Below are 23,044 nucleotides of genomic sequence, written 5' to 3'. Positions count from 1 at the left end.
GCCCCGCCCTGCGCGTTGGGCCCCGCCCCAGCGGCTCATGAATATGCAAGTGCGAAGAAGATATTTAAAGGCGCCGGCGCCACGCGTATATCCCTACCCGGCGCCGCCCGCCTAGTGCGTGTCCGTAGACTGAGGCCCAGCCCCCTTCGCCTGTTTCTATCACGAGCGCCTCCAGCATGTCTGACAAACTGCCCTACAAAGTCGGTGAGTTCCAGGACCTGCAGCCGGTTGCTGCCGCTCGGCACCCGCCCGGGGCTTGTTCGTGGCGGGGGCTGCAGGGCCGATTCGGGGCGCTCTGGACCCTTGGAATCGCAGGTTCGGCGCGTTTCTGGCCGCGCGCAGCCACCTGGAAGTTGGAGTTCTCGCGCGGCCGTGAGAGGGCCGTTACGGGTGGCCGCGGACTACAAGTCCCAGCATGCCCCGCGACGCCGGGGCTGCCGCGCGGGCTGAGAGCCGCAAACGGGCGGCGTGCTCCGTGGGAGAGCACACCTGGCCGCGGCCTGGGACGGCTGGCACCTGCCGGACCGTGCTCAGGGGGCCTACGCCCGGCCTCCTGGGCCTGGACCGGACCCTGTCCAGCTGGGCGGCCCCGACGAGGTTCCACCCCTCTCTGGGCCTCCTACAGGGACGACGAGGGCACTGGTGCCCCGGAAGGTGTATGAAAAGAGGCCTGGAAAGCGAGTCCCAGGCCGGCTCCGGTCCTTTCCCCTGGGACTTTGGGCCAGTTACCCAAACTGTGGGGTCCCCCACCCCGCCAGCAGGGGCAGCCTTGCAGAAATCTTGAAAATTTGGAGTGGTTAGAAAAATCCTGCTGTCCCACCGATTGAAGTCTGATACAGGGATAGTTAAACGTTTACTTAGCGTTTCCTGTGGGATCGGCCCTGCCTTCTAGGTTTATTTTAGTCTTATGGCTCTGTAGGGAAGCTGTTCTCGTTTTATAATGAGAATCCTGAGGCAGAGGTAACTTGCCCTCAGTCTTACAGCTGGTGGTGATGGAGCAAGATTGGAACGCAGGCCATCTAGACCTCTGAGCGTACCCTTTCACCACTGTGTGCAAGCGAATACACGCGGAACAATCCTAATGAATTTTCAGCAAAAACCAGTTCAGTCTGGCTAGTAGCTTTTCAAGTAACTTGGACACTATTAGACCGGGTGTGGTGGCTCACCCCTGTAATCCCCGCACTTTGGGAGGCCCAGGTGGGAGAATCACTTGAGGTCAAGAGTTTGAGACCAGCCTCGCCAACGTGGTGAAACGCTATCTCTACTAAAAACGCAAAAATTAGCCGGGCGTGGTGGCAGGCGCCTTCAATCCCAGCTACTTGGTAGGCTGAGGCAGGAGAATTGTTTGAACTGGGAAACGGAGGTTACAGTGAGCCGAGATTGCACCACCACACTCCAGCTTGGGCAACAGAGCAAGACCGTGTCTCAAAAAAAAAAAAAAAAAAAAGACACTATTAAGTCTGGAGAATGGCATCCACGTTTATGGGACACTTGCTGTATATCTGGTGATTTACATGTGTTTACAGAATAATCTTCATAGAGGTGGACATTATCCCCTGATAGAGCATGAAACTGAGGCCCTTGGGAAGTGACTTGCAAAGATTCAGTTAAAGTAGTTCATCAACTTGCTACCAGAGTAGACTGTCTCCATTGTGTGAATGCTGAAACTGAACCCAGAAAAGTTATGTCAATAGTAGAACTGGAATAGGGGCTTGTCATACTGTGGAGAGATTAGTGGGTCAGGATTGGGGCCATTGGGTAATGTGGGTGGAGATAAAGCTGGTTTTGGGAGAGGGGGACCTTAGATGGGTGGGACTGGAGGAAGGAGGCCCTGCTGTATGCCAGATCTTGATCATATGGCATTTTCTTTACTTGGGGTGTATAGCAAGCTAGGGATGATTATCCTCACTTTACAGATGAAGAAACTGATGTTTAGAGGGGCTCTTGCTGTTCCTCTTGGGTTGTCCTGGGGACAGGTGTTCTTGTGACTTCTGCAAGTCCTTAGCTCCAGAGATAGGAGCATCTACCCTCTCCTGTGCCCTTGGAATTGAGGGTCCCACAGAAAACCGTGGGGCTGGCACAGTGTCCTCGAGGGCACCGAAGGAGTTACTTTTAGCTGGAGGGACATGTAGTGGTGGAGGGGTGGAGCTTAGCAGCACAGAGCATAACCCATTGTCTATACAGCCGGGCCCCTCCCAGGAGGGGCCTTGAGAGGGGCCTCTGCTGCAATCCTGCCTGACTGCCAGTTCTGGTTCTGCTGTTAATTGGTTATGGAACCTGCAGCAAACTCCTCTCTGGGTTCTTTCCTCCTTAGTAAATGCTGGGACTCAGGCTAGGTTCAGATTTGTGTTGTTTTTCTTTGCCACCCTTGTCATGTGCCAGCCCCTCTCATGGATCTTCTTTCATTCAGTTCTGATGACAGATATGGTCAGTAAACAGTTGCTGACCCCTTCTCTGAGCCAGGTCATGCTGAAGACACAAAGGTGACCCAAGGACAGGGGTGGCACAGATATGCCATTTTATGTGAGCAGATCTGCCACTTGTCTGTCTCCATGGTCACCACCCCAGTTCTGGTCTCTCTCCTTGCAGGTATCCCGGGATCTCTTGCTCCACAGATCCACGCAGCAGCCAATGGGGTCTTTTCAAAAGATAAAGCTGGTCTTTGAATGCTGGCCCCCTGAAAACTGTAGACTCCCCACTTCACTGGGACTGAAGTCCCAACTCATCTTACCCCTCTATTTGAGTCACCCTGGTGCCCTCTTTGTTCCTCTAGCAGGGATATACTAAGTTATTTCCTGTTTCCAGGTTTTTTTCAGCACCTACTGTGTGCCAGGTACTGTATTAGGTGCTTGGGAGGAGACTTCCAGGCCGATAACTGCTTGGGTTAAAGCCCTGAGGTGGGAATGAGTGGAGCTTGCCTAAAGTCGGTCAGGAAACCTGTGTGTTGAGCAACTAGTGAGCGGGGAAGTGGAGAGATGGAGGAGGGGCAGGCAGTCATGCAGATGGGGCCCGAAGATTGAGGGAAGCCATTGGAGAATTTGCTTGTTTTGTTTAGTTTTGTTTAGTAGAATAATGGAGGTGATGTAACTTACATTTTTAAAAGCCTCCCTCCTCTGGCTACTGTGGGGAGAATGGCATGTTAGAGCATGGGACCAGTGAAGAGGCTGTAGCAGTGTCCAACTGAGAAGTGGCAGTTTATTTCTTTCTTTCTTATTCTTTTTTTTTGGAGACAGAGTCTCCATCTTTCACCCAGGCTGGAGTGCAGTGGTGCTATTTTGGCTCACTGCAACCTCTGCCTCCCGGGTTCAAGTGATTCTCCTGCCTCAGCCTCCTGAGTAGCTGGGATTATAAGTGCCCGCCACCACGCTCGACTAATTTTTGTATTTTTAGTAGAGATGGGGTTTCACCATGTTGGCCCAGTGGTCTGGAACTCCTGACCTCAAGTGATCCGCCTGCCTCGGCCTCCCAAAGTGCTGGGATTACAGGCTGTGAGCCACCGCGCCTGGCCTGAGAAGTGACACTTTAGATGAAGGTGGTGAGATGCGGTTGGATTGCTTATATATTTCGCTTGTTGAGCCAGAAACATGCGGATTGAGGTGAAAGGGGAAAAGAGGAATCAAATCTTAAGTTTTTGGGCAGAGTTGCTGGTTGAATGGTGGTTTCATTTCCTAAAATGGGAAGACTGGGAGAGTAACGGGTAGTGGGGGCAAGGAGCCACGAGGACTCCAACATGACACGTAATAGATCTGATTGGACATCCAAGTGGAGGTGCCGTGGAGGCGGTTGGATCACATTGAATCTTAAGTTCAGGGGAGTAGTTTCGGTTGGAGATAAATACGTGGGAGTCATCCCGGTAGAGAAGGTATGTAAAGCCATAAGACTGGATGAGCTTAATTGGTAAACATTAGAGAACTGGGAGATGATGAAGCCCTGAGGGCCCCCAAACGCTAAAGTCTTAGCTAAAGAGGAACCAGGAAGGTAGGTGGAAAAGCACAGGACAGAGTCGCAGAAGCCAAGTAAAGAAGGGGTTTCAGGAAGGAGGACAAGTAGTTTGTGCGATCTGCGCTGCTGGGAGAAACATGGTCATGGGTAATTTTGCATTAGGTGTGGAGGTCAGGCTGGTCTTGGGACAAAAGAGCAGTTTCAGTGGAGTATGGAAGTCCTTAAGAAGGAGAGGGGATGTGGAATCAGGCTCCATGGAGCAGGAATAGCTCATCTATTTTATTTTATTTTATTTTATTTTATTGACTGAGTCTCACTCTGTCACCCAGGCTGGAGTGCAGTGGCATGATCTTGGCTCATTGTAGCCTCTGCCTCCCAGATTCAAGTGATGCTCCTGCCAGCCTCCTGAGTAGCTGGGATTACAGTCACTCACCACCACACCTGGCTAATTTTTGTATTTTTAGTAGAGATGGTGTTTCACCATGTTGGTCAGGCTGTTCTTGAACTCCTGACCTCAAGTGATCTGCCCACATTGGCCTCCCAAAGTGCTGAGATGACAGGTGTGAGCCACCACGCCTGGCCAGCTCATCTTTGGTAACAGGAAAGAGTGCCTGGTCTGAAGCTGTAGATGACTGCTATAGGTGACTGGTGGATTCCATAGGGGAAAAGTGGCCTGGTTCTGAATTCATCTCAGTGAATTGGAAGGTGAGATTGTTATTCGATGGGGAAAGGTGTTGGAGGGTTGAGGAGAGTAGAAAATGGGAGTAAATTTACTAGGAAAATGTCATAAGATTGCTGCAATGTGCTATGTGTCTTTTATGGTCTTAACAAATGTGATGTGTTGGCCAGGTGTGGTGGCTCACACCTGTAATCCCAGCACATTGGGAGGCTGAGGCGGGTGGATCACGAGGTCAGGAGTTCAAGACCAGCCTGGCCAACATGGTGAAACCCCGTGTCCTCTAAAAATACAAAAATTAGCTGGGCCTAGTGACGCATTCCTGTAATCCTAACTATTGGGGAGGCTGAGGCAGGAGAATTGCTTGAACTGGGACCCTGGAGGTGGAGGTTGCAGTGAGCTGAGATCGTGCCACTGCACCCCAGCCTGGTCTACAGAGCCAGACTATGTCTCAAAAATAAATAAATAAATAATTAAATGTGATGTCTTGGTGTGGTTGTGATTGTCCTCCTGCTGGGTTCAGTGGCTCTGGTGCAGTGGAGGGTCGGGTTTAATTGGGCTGAGAGTTTTGCCAAGTGAGTTCTCAAAGGGAAAGGGGGCAGAAGGGACAGCAGAAATTGGTAGGATGAATTGAATAGAAGTTCTGACCTGACAGGCCACAGCCTTGTTGGAGCTCCCTCCAGAGAGGGAGAAACCCAGAAAGATGAGATGTGGTTAGAGTTGGGTGCTTGAAGTCCAGATTTCCAATGACAGCTATCATTGGTGATGGCCTACCAGGGTAGGAGGGCTGGGGTGGGTGGCTTGAGTTGAGGCACAGCCGGAGTGGTCTCTCATGCGGGAGGCATGTTTCATCTCTGAAATTGTTACAATGCACTGTAGGAAGCTGACTGACTTAGATAGTTTTATTATTAAATTCTTAGATTATTGGCCGGGCGCGGTGGCTCACGCCTGTAATCCCAGCACTTTGGGAGGCCGAGGCGGGCGGATCACGAGGTCAGGAGATCGAGACCATCCTGGCTAACACGGTGAAACCCCGTCTCTACTAAAAATGCAAAAAATTAGCCGGGCGAGGCGGCGGGCGCCTGTAGTCCCAGCTACTCGGGAGGCTGAGGCAGGAGAATGGCGTGAACCCGGGAGGCGGAGCTTGCAGTGAGCCGAGATCGCGCCACTGCACTCCAGCCTGGGCGACTAAGCGAGACCCTGTCTCAAAAAAAAAAATAAAAAATAAATTCTTAGATTATTAAATTCTCTACAGCATTCTTTGCCTCCCACCGCCTACCTCTTTGGGTGATTGGCAGGATCTAACCTTCCCTAAAGATAAAAATCACCAGGAGTCTTAGGCCTGCTGAGTCAGATTTTCCAGGAGAGATTTACAAGCATGCCAGAGGAGCATTCCTTATCGGGGAAGTCTGCAAACTTTGACCTAGGGACTGACCTAGGATATGACCTTGGAAATGGACCAAGTGTGATAGGGGAGAGAGGAGGTTGAAATGGATCAGAGGGAAGAGTATTGAGATAGTGAGTTAGCTTGTAATAATATCCTTCTTTCCTGCCTGAGAATTTGAACAAATTCGAGACATTTTAGGTGGCAGATAGCACCTGAAATATACTTTTTATTACTAATAACCTTGAAGCCAGAGGATGTAGATTAGTATTTTAGGTGGCAGATAGCACCCGAAATACTACCTTTTATTACTAATAACCTGGAAGCCAGAGGATATAGATTAATATGAAATCCAAATGATCCTGCTGACTGAACCCTCAGATACAGCAGTTACCCAGTCAGTTGCAGGCAAGGTAGGCCAGGGTTGGTTGTTCTCTGGAAGAGCAGAGAACACCAGCTTCCTGCAAGTGGGCAGGTGAGTGCTTGCTTGCAGAAAGAAGGGAGAGCTAAGCTGAGCACACCATTTATTCCTGTCAGTTTTACTGGTCAGGCAAGCTCACCCCACCTCCCCTGGGGCAGAGAGGCCAAGAGCATTAGTTATACGGATGAGTTCCTCCAGCTGAAAAGAAAGAAACATCGCAGGGGGTGGGGGGAAGCATTTTCACGTCTAAAAGGAGATCAAGGAACTGTCATATCCAAAGTGTTAGATAGTGTTGATGAGCGCTGAATCACCAGCAGTGATGACTGAGAGAGGGCTATGGAGAACCAGAAGCTAACGTCTTTAGGGAGTGAGGAGTGACCTGGAGGTTGATAGGTGTCAGCAGAAAGGCAGGGTAGTGGGAAGTGTCATGTGAGCTATTTTCAAAGGGGCACTTCTTTATGTTGTAATTTTTGTGTCCCTATGTGATTAAATGTGTTCTCCCACAAGTCAGAAAGGGGCAGGTAGGCAGGGACCATGTCTTTCTTGAGTACTCTGGCTTCATAAATACTTGTTGAACGAGTGAGAGAATGCGGTGACAGTGCTAAGCCCTGGTGTGTTGAGTCCACACGTGGATCGGGGTCCACACACAGTGACTGCCCCTCTGGGTTGGTGGGACAAAGGGGCTCACAGAACTCCCACCTATTTCTCCCCGTAGCTGACATCGGACTGGCTGCCTGGGGACGCAAGGCCCTGGACATTGCTGAGAACGAGATGCCGGGCCTGATGCGTATGCGGGAGCAGTACTCGGCCTCCAAGCCACTGAAGGGCGCTCGTATTGCTGGCTGCCTGCACATGACAGTGGAGACGGCCGTCCTCATTGAGACCCTCGTCGCCCTGGGTGCTGAGGTGAGGCCCACAGCTGTATCACCCCAGAGTCCTTGCCCTGCCTGGATTCAGCCAGGGAAGAAGACAGCTGTGCCGGGGTGGGGACCTTCCAGGTGTGGAGCCAACCCCGGGCCTGGAGGGGCTCCTCCCTCTCATTGGGTTTCCTCTCTGTTGCCCAGTGCTGCCACACTTTGTGGTGAGTGTTCTGCAGATTTTCTTCCTGGCTGGGAGGGTCACTGTTGGCTACCCTCAAGGCATCCTCCTGATGGATGCTCTGTCAGGAAAAACTCAATGCCCATGTCCTACTTAGTCCTGTAAGGGCCAGCTTGCCTTGGCCCTCCTGGGGTCACAGGCCTACCCTGGACCCATCATGGTTGGCCAGATGATGGCAGCTCTGATTGGTTCAGCCTGGGTCATGTGTGCCAATGAATGACAGCTCTCCTGAGGTCTGAGAGTCAAGAAGCAAGCTGGTTTTGCAAAGCAGGGTAGGACAGTGCAGCCAAAACCCACAGAGGGGCTCAGGGCTCAGTCCTTGGACCTCTTCTTTCTTTTCAGCATTCACTCTTGGCGGTCTGATTTTATAGCTTTAGCTACTATTTATCTGGTGATGACTCCCACATTTTTGTACTAGCCTGGACTTCTCCTGGAACTCCAGACTGGCATATCCAGGAGCGAGGGCATTGACGCTACCTGGAAGTCTAGTACTCATCTCAGGCAGAACACGTTCAAACAGACTCAGGATTTTCTGCCCACTCCTCTTCCCGAAGCCTTCCCCACCTGAGTAAATGGAACCTCCACTCCAGCCTTCTGGGTTCTCTCAGTTCAAGAATCTGGGAGTCATCTCCTCCCCACCCTTTCCTCCCCGCTCCCAACCCCTTTTACTCCAACAACTCATCCCTCAGCAAATCCTGTCAGTGCAGCCTTCAGAGTAGACCCAGGATGTGGCAACTTCTCATCACCTCCACTGCTGCTGTCATATTTCTTGTCTGGAGTCTTCTCCAACAGTTTCTTCAGTTGTCTCCTTGCTGCCGCCCTTTCCCTTCCACACAGCACCAGAGTGAGGTTTTAAAACCTGAGTTGGATCTCACCTCTGCTCTGGCTCCCATCTACCCACCCAGTTTCCCCAGGCTGTGATCCTAGAACTTGCTGTGCCTAGATCCCAAGCCTGTCCCCACTACCCGAAGAGCTCTCCCTTTTCCTTGCCCAGCGTCCCTTGTGCTTTTGAGCCACTGGTGACCAACAGCCTTGTTTTGATGGCTCTTCTAGGTGCAGTGGTCTAGCTGCAATATCTTCTCCACCCAGGACCATGCGGCAGCTGCCATTGCCAAGGCTGGCATTCCGGGTGAGTCCTGCTTGCAGCTGGGACATGTGGAATTTGTGAAGGGCCTCTGCCTTCTTTGCTTCACTGACTGCTAGAGCAACAGACTTCCTTACATTACAGAAGCGGAGAGGAGTAACGGCCACAAAATCCTAGCCCAGCGACCCATAGGAAAGAGCTGCTTTGTCCCATCATCGTCTCAAATGCTGTGGAAGTTGTTTATTGACCCAAGTCAAGCCGTGTAACCAGGAAGAGCAAGATCTTATGATTGGGAACTAAATGATGAAGCGGAGGGGAAGTTCATTAAAGGAAGGATGTGGATCTCTTTCCAAAGAACTGGGGAGGGCTACGGGGCAGAAAAAGAGGTTCACTGCCTAGGGTATGGCGGTCTAAAGGACTGAGGAAGGACCAAGACTAACGAGAAAGGAGCTTTCACAGGCTGGGCACATGTCTGCTTGGACTTGGGGAGGGGAGTGGTTAGATCTGACGCAGTGATTAAATAGGACATTCACGATTCCTTCCAACCAACCATAGGTGGAGAGGAGGGAGTGGCACAATGCTCCTTCACAGACTGACCAGGGCTTAATGGGCATGGCACCCATTCCTCAGCCTTGACTGGGCACCATCCTTTCTTCTGGGAAAGGCCTTGTGGCCTTGTTTTCTTTCTTTTTTCTTTTTTTTTTTCTTTTCTCTCTCTTTTTTTGACGGAGTCTCACTGTCACCCAGGCTGGAGTGCGATCTGGGCTCACTGCAAGCTCCGCCTCCCGGGCTTACGCCATTCTCCTGCCTCAGCCTCCGGAGTAGCAGGGACTACAGGCGCCTGCCACCACGCCTGGCTAATTTTTTGTATGTTTAGTAGAGACGGGGTTTCACCATGTTAGTGAGGATGGTCTCGATCTCCTGACCTCGTGATCCACCCACCTTGGCCTCCCAAAGTGCTAGGATTCGCAGCGTGAGCCACCATGCCCGGCTTGTTTTCTCTTTTCTTTTCTCTGTTCTCTCTTTTCTCTCTTCTTTCTTCTCTTTTTCTCTGAGAACGGAGTCTTGCCCTGTTGCCCAGACTAGAGCGCAGTGGTGCGATCTACTGCAATTCTTAAGACCATTGTCCGCTCCAGTTGTGGGTAGGAGCAGCTGGCTCTGCTTGGCCAGCATCCTTTGCTCACAAGAGGCTCCTGGGAACCCCACACCTGTGCCCTAGTCATGCCACATGGGAGGAGTGTGGGCTGGTGGTCAGTAACCCTTAGTTCTGGTATCTATTCTGAATTTCATGTAGAGTGACCCAAGTGCATCTTAGCCCCTCTGTGGGCATCTGTAAGTAATGATAATGGTCATGGCTGCCTCACAGGGTTTCTATGAGGAAGAATGAGATAGGGTATGGAGGATTCAGAGTCATGTCTGGCAGAAAGCAAGTACCCCATACATGGTATCTGCTCGTAGTCATTTTTTGGCCAGACTTTGCCTGAGACTCTCCTGCACAGAGGCTGCTGGTGCTCCAGTCCTTTCAGTGCAGAGCAAACCCTGGATCCTGCCTTGTAGATCCTGCTGAGGGGGAGGCATTGTGGGGCATTGAGCTCTGGTCACTTAGAGTTGATGCCTCAGTCCTTGGGGCCCAGGCAGAAGGGAATGGGAAAGGAAATAATTATTTCCTGATATTTATATCTGCGGGGCTGTACATGGCTTCTGTCTCCCTTAGTCCATACTATTTATTGTGAGCCCTATTTACAGAGGAGAAGACTGAGGCTTAGAGGAGTGAAGTGATTTGCCCAAGGTCACACAGCTGGCAAGTGGCTGAGCCAGGATTTGAACCTAGATCTATGTGGCTCCAAGTTGTGTTCTTACCACTGCTGAGTCTTCAGAAGGGCTGGAGGTGGCTGGGGATGGAAATTGGGAAGGAGGTAGTTTTGGCTCTGCCAGGGTTATTCCCTGGAGCAAGTACTGGTTGGGGAAGTCCAGGCCCTGATGTGCCACTCACCCTCCAGTGTATGCCTGGAAGGGCGAAACGGACGAGGAGTACCTGTGGTGCATTGAGCAGACGCTGTACTTCAAGGACGGGCCCCTCAACATGATTCTGGATGACGGGGGCGACCTCACCAACCTCATCCACACCAAGTACCCGCAGCTCCTGTCAGGTTAGCAGGGCAGGGCAGGGGGGCTGGGTGTTGGCGGCCTGGGTGGGGCCTGCTCACCCACATGATGGCCGCAGGCCTGGCAGGACTCCCATCGCCTCAAGCAGCAGGATCTGGAAGATGGGAGGATGGCAGGCTCTGGCATTCATACCGGGGCCTCCTGACTTCTGAGGGTGTGAGGCTAGGGCAGCTGAGCCAATGACCCAAGGGCAGGCACAGGGCCATGGCTGGGAATAGCTGGGAGGGAGCCAGCTTTGTTCAAAGTAGGCACAGGGAGTGCGGAGAGTGCAGAGGCCCTGAGGCAGGAATGGCTGGAGTGTTCAGGAAACAGAAAAGAGGCCCACAGGATAGCAGTGAGCAAAGGGAGCCTTCGCTGGGGGGTATGGTGTGAACTTTGGTGAAGGCCAGATGTGTTAAGGCCTAATAGGCCAGTAGAAAAGTGTTTGACCTGATTCTCAGAGCAAGGGAAAATAACTGGAGGGCGTTGAGAAGATTTCTCTGAGAAGATACATGTTAGAAATGGCTGCTGCATGGAGGATGGGTTGTGGTAGGGAGACTGGCAAGAAGTGACAGGGTCAGGGACTAGGGCAGTGGCAGTGAGAAAAGAGAAGCTGGGAGTTGTTGGGAGGCAGAGTCACTAGGCCTGGTGGTGGCTTCCCGGTAGGAGGGCATCAGGGACTCCTCCCTCACGCTGGTCTGTGTGATTAGGGGGGCCTGTGGGATCAGTCACAGAGGTGGGAACCCAGAAAGAAGAATGGCTTTAGGGGGCAAAGATGAAGAATTTACGTGAGCACAGGTGTGGCATCTCTGAGGCTTGTCTTGTCCTCTTTTGTTTAGGCATCCGAGGCATCTCTGAGGAGACAACGACTGGGGTCCACAACCTCTACAAGATGATGGCCAATGGGATCCTCAAGGTGCCTGCCATCAATGTCAATGACTCCGTCACCAAGGTGAGCTGAGGGGCAGTGACAGCTCCTGCTGCAGTGGCTGCAGCTCAGGGCGAGGCCTCTGAAGAAGAGTGCCCAGGAAGGCTGAGGCTGGGGACATGGAGCCCTCATTTGAGGGGGCAAAAGCGGTTATAGACCAAGGCTAATGAGTGCATTTAAAAGGGGTCTCAGAGCTGGGCGTCAGGAACTTTATGGCTTTGGGAAGAAGAGCTTTCAAGTTAAGCAAGGTCTTTGACCGGGCAATCTCTCCTAGTAACTGATGCCTAGGAAGGCTCCACACCAGCAGGGAAAGATTAGACAGAAGCTCTTGGAGCCGATTGGGGTGAAGGGCGTGTGGAAGCATTGGCTGCTGGAGGGGTTCAGCCCAGGCTGGGATGCTTGGTGGGCCCACGACACCTGGGCTCTTCAGAATACTGTGAGGCCATGTGGTCCTGGCCCTAGGGCCTTGCCCGCCCCCATTGTCTCCTTACCCCCTCTCCTTTCAGAGCAAGTTTGACAACCTCTATGGCTGCCGGGAGTCCCTCATAGATGGCATCAAGCGGGCCACAGATGTGATGATTGCCGGCAAGGTAGCGGTGGTAGCAGGTTATGGCGATGTGGGCAAGGGCTGTGCCCAGGCCCTGCGGGGTTTCGGGGCCCGTGTCATCATCACTGAGATTGACCCCATCAATGCACTGCAGGCTGCCATGGAAGGTAGGATAGGGCAAGGGTTGGTAGTCAGCCACTGGGGCCAGAGGGAGGGGCAAGGCCACCATAGATGACCCACAGCCACTGTCTCTGCACAGGCTATGAGGTGACCACCATGGATGAGGCCTGTCAGGAGGGCAACATCTTTGTCACCACCACAGGCTGTGTTGACATCATCCTTGGCCGGTAGGTGCTATGGGGGTCCTGGGGAGTGAGGGACGAGGGCAGGGTTGGGACAGCTCTCTGTCCCTGACAATCTCCCATGGTCTTGGGCTGTCTGACAGGCACTTTGAGCAGATGAAGGATGATGCCATTGTGTGTAACATTGGACACTTTGACGTGGAGATCGATGTCAAGTGGCTCAATGAGAACGCCGTGGAGAAGGTGAACATCAAGCCGCAGGTGAGAAGCTCCCGCCCTGCCAGCAGGCTGGGCAGATGGGAGTGCAGAGGAGTGCTGGCTGCCAGGGAGGGGAGTTGAGGAGATGGTGGCATCCTGTGCAGGGGCATGGGGAGAAGAGGGCCTAGCATCAGAGCCAGCCGGAGATGGCAACCTTATCCTGAGGGCAGCCGGCATTCCTGAAGGTATCAGGCAGGTGAGCTGTATATGGCGAGCCTGTAGTTTTAGAAAGATCACTCTAGCTACTATGTGCAGAATAAAAGCAACCATGGCAGGTGGTGGGGAGGGAGGCTTTCAGAGGAGGCTCATAGAATCCCTGCAGGGGATGATGGCCGCCTCGGCTTGGGGAGTGCTGGGGATGGATGGACAGCATGTAGGGACAGGATGAAGGCAGAGTCACAAATGACACAGCTTTGGCCAGGCATGGTGGCTCACACCTATAATCCCAGCACTTTGGAAGGCCGAAATGGGCAGATTACCTGAGGCCAGGAGTTCGAGACTATCCTGACCAGCATGGTTGAAACTCCATCTCTACTAAAAATACAAAAAAATTAGCTGGGCCGGGCGTGGTGACTCACGCCTGTTATCCCAGCACTTTGGGAGGCCGAGGCGGTCAGATCACCTGAGGTCAGGAGTTTGAGACCAGCCTGACCAACATGATGAAACCCCATCTCTACTAAAAATACAAAAATTAGCAGGGTGTAGTGGCATGCGCCTGTAATCCCAGCTACTCAGGAGGCTGAAACAGGAGAATTGTTTGAACCCAGGAGGTGGAGGTTGCAATGAGCCAAGATTGCGCCACTGCACTCCAGCCTGGGCAATAAGAGTGAAACTCCATCTCGAAAAAAAAAAAAAAAGGTGGGGGCCGGGCATGGTGGCTCACGCCTGTACTCCCAGCACTTTGGGAGGCTGAGAGGGGCAAATCATGAGGACAGGAGTTTGAGACCAGTCTGGCCAACATAGTGAAACCCTGTCTCTACTAAAAATACAAAAAATTAGCCGGGCGTGGTGGTGTGTGCCTGTAATCCCAGCTACTTGGGAGGCTGAGGCAGGAGAATCATGTGAACCCGGGAGGCGGAGGTTGCAGTGAGCCGAGATCCTGCCATTGCACTCCAGCCTGGGCAACAGAGCGAGACTCCATCTCAAAAAAACAAACAGATAAAAACAACAAAAAGGGACACAGCTTGAACTGCTGTGTGAGGAGCAGGCCCATGCACTGAGCTGGGAAAGAACAGGTTTGCATTAAGCATTGGGGCACTAAAACTGGAAGATGAGTTCTTGTGGGGAGTGTGAAGTTTTACTTGAGTTGCAATTATTATGGGTTTATTTTTTATCTGATTATAAAAGTAGTATGTTTCTGGAAGACATTTTGGCTTTGGATCTCAAGAGCTTTAAAGTTAAGCAACCTCTTTGGGCAATCTCTCCTGTAATTGGTCCTTAGGAGATAATTAAGTATGTGTATAGAGATGTTCATCTTTTTTTTTTTTTTTTTTTGAGACGGGCTTGCTCTGTTACTGAAGCTAGAGGGCAATGGCACGATCATGGCTCACTGCAGCCTTGACCTCCTGGGCTGAAGGAGCTGATCCTCCTGCCTCAGTCTCCCAAGTACCTGGGACTACACATGTGCACTACTACACCTAGCCAATTTTTTGTAGAGATGAGGTCAGGCTGGTCTCAAACTCCTGAGCTTGTTATCTCCCAAAGTGCTGAGATGACAGGTGTGAGCTGCTGCACCAGGCCCATCACATTTTTTAAAGGGAGAAGAGCCCATTTAATGTGAGGTCTTTGAGTTGGTGCTGTGCCGTGTTTGAGATATGATACGGAAGATGCAGACACAGAGTTGGCCAAAGCCCTGACACCCACCCAGTCATAGCCACACCAGAAGCCCAAGTCCCAGAGAGGCAGACAGGCAGCTCTGTGAACCCACATCCCCTGCACTGCTCCCCTTGGGTGCTCTGCTCCTGCGTGGGAGTTCTCCTCGGCTAGGTCCTGCGCTAGTCTAGGGTGTCAGTTCCCAGCTAGGCAGAGGGCACCTCCATCTCTGCCTAGAAGGCCTGGCACTTATCACAGTGTGGGGGTGGCCAGGGCATGCTTCTGTGGCAGCCACACCCCTGACAGCCAGCCAGACCTCCTTCTGCAAAGGCATCGCAGGTGAAACCTGCTACACTGGGGTGATGGGCACCTTTCTGCCAAGCTGCCCTCCAAAGCTGGACTCTATGCCCACCCTCGACATCCTTGACAGTCTTGCCAGCCTTCTGCCCAACCTTATCTCTTGTCCATCCTCTCAAGGGCCTCTGTACTCAGGCCGTATTTGACCACTCCCTGAATACCCACTGCAGCTCCTACTTCTGCTCATCTGTCCAGACAGCTCTGTTTGTTTGGAACAGAACACATGCCCTTCTCCTTGTTCATCTTCTCAGCCCAGCTCAAGAGACCCCTTTCCGGCCAGGTGCGGTGGTTCACGCCTGTAATTCCAGCACTTTGGGAGGCCGAGGCAGGCGGATCACTTGAGGTCAGGAGTTTGAGACCAGCCTGGCCAACATGGTCAAACCCTGTCTCTACTAAAAATACAAAAAATTATGTGGGCATGGTGGGTCATGCCTGTAGTCCCAGCTAGTCTGGAGGCTGAGGCAGGAGAATCACTTGAACCCAGGAGGTAGAGGTTGCAGTGAGCTGAGATCATGCCACTGTACTCCAGCCTGGATGACAGAGTGAGACTCCATCTCAGAAAAAAAAAAAAAAAATTATAAAAAAGAGACCCCCTTCCTGGCCAGCTCCTCAGGCAGAGGCAGTGCCCACACTCTTAGTACAGACCCCTAGTGCAGCATCCATCACTGGCTTTGGTCTCTGACCCCACTGTTGTACCAGGAGTGTAGAGTCCAGGTTGATGTGTCCCTGCAAGGGACTTAGATGGGTATCAGTGAGTGCTTGTTGATTGAAGCATCCATCAATGCTTGATGGGCATCAGAGACCTTTCCTTGGACCAGCACTAGGCCTCTGGAGCAGCTGGGAAACCTGGGCTTTGGGGAAATGTTTGGGAGGCCACCTGAGGGTGGAGGGATGGCAAGGGAAGAGCTGAGAGTGGGGAAAAAGCAAGTTTGTGTGTTCAGACAGCTGGGACAGACAGAGGACTGGGGCACTGAGGCTGGGGATTTCCATGTCACATTCACTCACAAAACCAGGAGTTCTCAACCTTGGCAGTCACCTGGGAGCCACACTATGGGCCACACGAATAGGAGTCTCTGGGAATGAGGCCAGGGTATCCTCATTTTTTAAAGCTTCTGAGGTGATTCCGATGTGAGTGCCATGGCATTCAGCTTTTAGTAAGCTGCATTCAAAACTATTTCATGGTTATTGAGAACATGGGATCTGTCCTCAGACCATCCAGACTCAAATTGCAGCCTCCTCTTAGTGTGTGGCTCTGGACAAGTGACCTAACCCTTGTAAACTTCAGTTTCTAAATCTGAAATGGGGATGACAGCAGTACTGAAATTGCAGGGTTGTTTCTGGGATGAAATATGGTAGTTTCCTAAAGGACTTAGGACAGGGCACATGACAGTGATCATAACAATAACATTAGCAGCTGCTTACTGAGTGCCTTGTATGCGCCAAGCAAGTGTGAGCATATGAAATTCTCACAGCAGAACTGTGTGGTCTGCAGCTTAGCATTTCTTCATAAATATCGGCTAATATTTTTGTGCCAGGCCATGTGCTGGAGGTTGTTTTGGGGCAGTTCGGGAATGCCTCATGGGCACTGTTGGAGGCAGGGAGGCCTGCCAGACCAGAGGGTGGGCTGTGGCAGGGGTGGGCCGTGGGAGCGGGGCTCTGCGTGCCCTCACTGTTGCCCTGCCTGTGTGTAGGTGGACCGGTACCGGCTGAAGAATGGGCGCCGCATCATCCTGCTGGCTGAGGGTCGGCTGGTCAACCTGGGTTGTGCCATGGGCCACCCCAGCTTCGTGATGAGTAACTCCTTCACCAACCAGGTGATGGCACAGATCGAGCTGTGGACCCATCCAGACAAGTACCCCGTTGGGGTTCACTTCCTGCCCAAGAAGGTGGGTTTGTTCTTCTATCTGAAGCCAAGGGTCACGTGTCTAATCCCGGGATCCCCACACAGGGCTTGCCAGAGTTTATAAAGTGCTCGTCTGTCTGCCCTCTTAGAGGCCCTCATGGGGTCCTCTACAGTGCAGAAGTCATTCTCCCCATTGACAGAAGAAATTGAGGCCCACAGTGGGGAGTGACTCCCTGGAGCACAGCAGAGCAGCAGGAGCAGGTGGTGAGAAGAGCCTGGGCCTTGGAGCAGGACACACCCCAGTTTGAATCTTAGCCCCACCACTTAGAGGCTGTGTAATCTAGGCAAATTCTTTCATTTCTCTGTGTCTTCGTTTTCTCATCTGTGAAATGAAGGTAATAGCACCCCCCTTCAGGATTGTGAGGATTTCCTGAGATCAGGGTCATGAATCCACACACCCACAGGGACTGGGCAGGTGAATGAGTGACGCTGGCTGAACAAGGACTGGAAGAGCTGAAGGGGTAAAGGGCTGGTTGCCACCAAGGAACCCAGGTCCATCTGATCCGGGCTTTTGACCTTTCAGGAGAGCCAGAGATACCAAGATCTCTATATGAAATGATTTTCAAATACAGGCAACTCATTATAATTTTATTTTTATTTTTTTGAGATAGAGTCTCACTCTGTTGCCCAGGCTAGAGTGCAGTGACGTGATCTTGGCTTACTGCAACCTCCACCTGCCAGGTTCAAGCAATCCTCCCACCTCAGCCTCTCGTAGCTAGGATTATAGGCACATGCTACCACACCTGGCTAATTTTTTTGTATTTTTATTAGAGATGGGGTTTTGCCATATTGGCCAGGCTGGTCTTGAACTCCTGACTTCAAGTAATCCACCCACCTCAGCCACTGCACCTGGCCTCATTATAATTTAAAAAATAACTAGGCGGGTTAACTTGGATGTGTGTATAAACTGAGTGCAGTCTGTAGGCTGCATGTCTGTGGCCTTGTAATAAGATGATACATCCCTGGCTGGGCGCGGTGGCTCACACCTGTAATCCCAGCACTTTGGGAGGCCGAGGTGGGCAGATCATTTGAGGTCAGGAGTTGGAAACTGGCCTGGCCAACATGGTGAAACGATGTCTCTATTAAAAATAAAAAAAATGAGCCTGGCATGGTGGTGCACGCCTGTAATCCCAGCTATTCGGGAGACTGAGGCAAGAGAATCGTTTGAACCCAGGAGGTGGAGGTTGCAGTGAGACAAGATCGTGCCACTGCACTCCAGCCTGGCGACAGAGTGAGACCCTGTCTCAAAAAAAAAAAAAAACAATACATCCCTAAACATGGCGTCTCACTATGGCTCTGTGTTCTGCGTAACCATGATGATGAAGTCCTCTGACATGAAATCCAGTGCTCACCCTAACACCCCACGCAGTCTTCCCTTCCCTGGAGTCAGGACAGATGTTTTAGTCCTGGCTCTTCTTGGCAGTATTACAGGTGAACTTTGCTTTGTCCCTTACCCTGTCCGATCCTCGGTCTCTGTATGAGCTAAACGGTAAGAGTAGCTCTTGCTCTTCCAGCCTTTGGCTGCTGGAGAAGCTGTGATGGGGTCTATATACCATCCCTTCCTCCTTTGAAAGGCTGGTTTTGTCAACTGAGGAAGATGCAGGAAGAGGCCTGGGGCATCTGCCTCCAGGGCCAGCCAACAACTAATCTCCCTGGACCAATGTCTTGCTGGACCAAACTTTTTACCCACAAGGACCTCAAGGCATACCTTGTTCTGTGCAACTGGTTGTGGGGTTGAAAGATTCTCACTTGGGCCGGGCGCGGTGGCTCAAGCCTGTAATCCCAGCACTTTGGGAGGCCGAGACGGGCGGATCACGAGGTCAGGAGATCGAGACCATCCTGGCTAACACGGTGAAACCCCGTCTCTACTAAAAAAATACAAAAAAAAAAACTAGCCGGGCGAGGTGGCGGGCGCCTGTAGTCCCAGCTACTCGGGAGGCTGAGGCAGGAGAATGGTGTAAACCCGGGAGGCGGAGCTTGCAGTGAGCTGAGATCTGGCCACTGCACTCCAGCCTGGGCGACAGAGCGAGACTCCGTCTGAAAAAAAAAGAAAAAAAAAAGAAAGATTCTCACTTTATCCCTATCTGATCCCACCTGGGAGAAATATGGCTGTGAGTTTGGTGAGGAATTGGTCAGGCCTTTGAAATGAGGCCAGGGTTGGAAGTGAGAAAGGCAAAGCTCTCACCTCCTGCCTCAGCACCTGGCCCTGTGCTTACCACTTTTCTTCATCATTGCTAACATGTGGCTTGGGGACAGGACACTCTTGGCATCATGCCTCACATGCTGTATGTAGGCAAGGGACTAGGTACCTTGGCCAACAAATGACAGAGAAGGCAGCCACCATTTATTTATTTTTTTTATTTTTTTTATTTTTTTTTTTTTTTGAGACGGAGTCTCGCTCTGTGGCCCAGGCTGGAGTGCAGTGGCCGGATCTCGGTTCACTGCAAGCTCCGCCTCCCGGGTTCACGCCATTCTCCTGCCTCAGCCTCCCGAGTAGCTGGGACTACAGGGGCCGGCCCCTTGCCCGGCTAGTTTTTTTTTGTATTTTTTTAGTAGAGACGGGGTTTCACCGTGTTAGCCAGGATGGTCTCGGCCTCCCAAAGTGCTGGGATTACAGGCTTGAGCCACCGCGCCCGGCCGGCAGCCACCATTTATTAAATCACCTACTTGCACTAATGACTCTGAGTAGCACTGATCTTTGTAACAGCCTTGAGAGATGAGTGATCCATCCTGTGAATGGGGAAAGTAAGGTGTAGAGATTGACTTGCTCTCACAGATGTTAAGTATTGGGCCAGGAATAGAACCTAGCTCTGTCTGTCCAAGGTGTTGACCTTATGACATGACACATACCTTCTGGTTCAGGGTGCTGGGAGAAGGAAAAGTTCTGGGCTAGTCCAGGCCGAGCAGAAGGTTGATTTCAATGTGTACTATGGGGGTTGGAGGCCGTCATTCTACCTCTGGAACTGATGTGGACTCAGTTCTAGGCTGGGCCCTGGTCCTAATGTTGTCTGCCTCTCAACTGAGCATATCACCTGCAGGCTTGTTGCTTCATCTGAAGATACAAGGATAAACCCCACCCATCCTACTTCTTAAGGGTGTTTGGGAGGCTCTAATGAAACAGTAGATGTGAAACCACTTGGGAATGTAAAAGCTATGGGCTGAGCTGTGGTCAAAGGCTGCCATGCCATCATGGGACAGGACAGGGTCCCTCAGCGGTAGGGAGAGGCCTCCCTCATGAGAGAGTTAGAGGCTTGCTTGTATTTAACTCTTGCCTCTGTCCTCAGTTTCTGCATAATCTCTTCAGAGCTGCTCTGGAGGCCATAAGCTGGGATGCTTGAGACACATTTTGGGGCTTTGAAGCCAGATAGACCTGGGTTCAAATCCTAGCTCTGTCATTCACTAGCTTGGTGACTGTGGACAAGTCATTTCACCTTTCTGAACCTTGATTTCCTCATTTTATAAAAGGAGGATGGCAGTGGATTAGAATCCTTTTGGTCACAAGTGATAGAAACACTGTTCAAACCAGTGTATCAGTTATCTATTGCTGCATAACAATCTAACCCCCAGACTTACTGGCTTCAAATAATAAATATTTATTATCTCAGTTTCTGTGGGTCAAGAATTTGAGATCAGCTTAGCTGGCTGCTTCTGACTCAGGCTCTTTCATGAGGTTGCAGTCCAGATTTTCTGCCAGGGCTGCAATCATCTGAAGGTTTGACTGGGTCTGGAAGTTCCTCTTCACATCGCTGTTGACAGGAGGTCTCAATTCCTCATGCATGGGCCTCTCCAGAGGGCTGCTTTTGCATCCTCAGGACATGGCATCTGGCTTCCTTCAGAGTAAGTCATCCAGAGGAGAGGAAGGACGAAGCCACAGGGTCTCTATGAACTTGTATCCAAAGTCACACACCATCACTTCTGCTTTCTTCTATTCATTAGAAATGAATCACTCGGTGGGGTGGGGGGAGGTGGTGGGGATTAGGCTCTAACTCTTAAAGAAGTACCAAAGAATTTATAGATGTATTTTAATCAAAAAAGGAACCAGTTTAATCCAAAAAAGAACTTTATTCTCGGATCTGCCGGGCACGGTGGCTCACGCTTGTAATCCCAGCACTTTGGGAGGCTGAGGCGGGCAGATCACCTGAGGTCAGGAGTTCGAGAACGGCCTGATCAACATGGTAAAACCCCATCTCTACTGCAAACAGAAAATTAGCTAGGCGTGGTGGTGCATGCCTATAATCCCAGCTCCTCGGGAGGCTAAGGCAGGAGAATCAGTTGAACCTGGGATGTGGAAGTTGCAGTGAGCCGAGATTGTGCCACTGCACTTTCGGCCTGGGCATCCGAATGAGACTCTGTCTCAAAAAAACAAAAAAAAAGAACTTTATTCTCAGATCCAAACACTGAAAACCTAGGATTCAGTGTCATCATAGCTCTGTCTTTCTGTCTCTCAGATCTGTCTTCATTTCACTTGTAAAACAGACTTGCAACTGGTGAGCTGAGACTGATAGATACCCTTCCCTGTTTAGGAATCCCAGTGGGACTGGAGCACCTTGTCTCTGCCTATCATGGAAAATATGTCCTGTGCATAGATCAATTCCAGAGAAGTGTTTTGGTTAGCTGCTTGAGTTGAAGAATGAGGAAGGGGATGTGATTGATGGTCCTGTCAGGGCTACATGGAGGGGACGGTGTGTCATGGTTCCCTTTTGAGGGGGGCTAGGCAGCCAAAACAACACATTCACTGAGGCTGGATGTGAGGATAGAAAGAGTTAACATGAGTGCCACACATGGCAGATACCCCAACAGAACACTTCTGCCTCTATTGGCAGCCAGATACATGTAGGGACCCCAGAGCATGGCACTGATTGCCAGTCTTTCTTTGTTTCTCCCCAGCTGGATGAGGCAGTGGCTGAAGCCCACCTGGGCAAGCTGAATGTGAAGCTGACCAAGCTGACTGAGAAGCAAGCCCAGTACCTGGGCATGTCTCGTGATGGCCCCTTCAAGCCGGATCACTACCGCTACTGAGAGCCAGGTCTGCGCTTCACCCTCCAGCTGCTGTCCTTGCCCAGGCCCCGCCTCTCCTCCCTAAGAGCTAATGGCACCAACTTTGTGATTGGTTTGTCAGTGTCCCCCATCGACTCTCTGGGGCCGATCGCTCAGTTTTTGGCCTCTGCTGCAGCCGTCATACTGTTCCAAATGTGGCAGCGGGAACAGAGGCCTCTCCTCAAGCCCCAGTCATGATGGAGGTCCCAGCCACAGGGAACTATGAACTCAGTGGTCTTGGAACAGCGCACTAAGTCAGTCCTTCCTTAACCTCGAAGTCAGTAGTGGAGTCACAAAACCCATGTGTTTTGCCATCTAGGCCTTCACCTGGTCTGTGGACTTATACCTGTGTGCTTGGTTTACAGATCCAGTGGTTCCTCAGCCCACGACAGATGAGAAGGGGGTATATTGAAGGGCAAAGAGGAACTGTTGTTTGAGTTTTCCTGAGAGTCTGGCTTAGTGCTGGGTCTTAAACCTCATAACAATGAGGTTAGTACTTTTAGTCCCTGTTTTACAGGGGTTAGAATAGACTGGTAAGGGGCAACTGAGAAAGAATAGAGAAGTGACAGCCAGAGGTTGAGAGGGGCCAGAAAAACATGAATGAATGCAGGCAGATTTCGTGAAATCTGCCACCACTTTATAACTAGATGGTTCCTATCACAACCCTGGGTCAAAAAGAGAATAATTTGACCTATAATGTTAAAAGAAAGAGGAAGGTGGGTAAATAAAAATCTTGGTGTCTAAAAGAATTTTGAGCCTTTATTTTATAGACAATCCTCTGCCAACAACGTATGCCATGAATAGGGGATTATAGTCATGCTGATGAAGCATTCATGGGGTTGTCTGCGGTGGAATGACTGCCTGTGGTCCTTAGGCTTGAAAGAATGGGTAAAGTGAAGAGGGTATTCTTGTTTTTGCTTTTTGTTTTTCTTGAGACGGAGTCTCGCTGTCACCCAGGCTGGAGTGCAGTGGTGCAATCTTGGCTCAATGCAACCTTTGCCTCCTGGCTTCAAGTGATCCTCCTGCCTCAGCCTCCCGAATAGCTGAGATCACACCCAGCTAATTTTTTTTTTTTGTATTTTTAGTAGAGATGGGGTTTTACCGTGTTGACCAGGCTGATCTTGAACTCCTGACCTCAAGTGATCTGCCT

The 23,044-nt window shown here is 51.3% G+C and overlaps 1 protein-coding gene across 3 annotated transcripts; it reads left to right on the top strand.

The window, feature by feature from the left end:
- Positions 1-22,640, top strand: AHCY (adenosylhomocysteinase). 3 transcript variants are annotated; one of them, XM_021921817.2, is made up of 10 exons: positions 1-204; positions 7,139-7,329; positions 8,575-8,650; positions 10,606-10,755; positions 11,590-11,702; positions 12,185-12,392; positions 12,485-12,572; positions 12,671-12,788; positions 16,646-16,840; positions 21,745-22,640. In XM_021921817.2, exons 1-10 carry the CDS (start codon positions 177-179, stop codon positions 21,874-21,876), a joined length of 1,299 nt encoding a protein of 432 aa, XP_021777509.2. In that variant the 5' UTR covers positions 1-176; the 3' UTR covers positions 21,877-22,640. The 3 variants fall into 3 exon arrangements, with proteins under 3 accessions (XP_021777509.2, XP_021777511.2, XP_021777512.2); XM_021921819.2 differs by lacking the exon at positions 1-204 and adding an exon at positions 268-654 and having other exon boundaries at positions 21,745-22,636; XM_021921820.2 differs by lacking the exon at positions 1-204 and adding an exon at positions 456-1,505 and having other exon boundaries at positions 21,745-22,636.
- Positions 22,641-23,044: the final 404 nt, after the last annotated feature.

Source organism: Papio anubis, chromosome 16 (genome assembly GCF_008728515.1).
Source record: "Papio anubis isolate 15944 chromosome 16, Panubis1.0, whole genome shotgun sequence".
NCBI lineage: Eukaryota > Metazoa > Chordata > Mammalia > Primates > Cercopithecidae > Papio > Papio anubis.
Note: the sequence above shows the minus strand (reverse complement) of the source record. Positions and strands in the feature narration are given on the sequence as shown.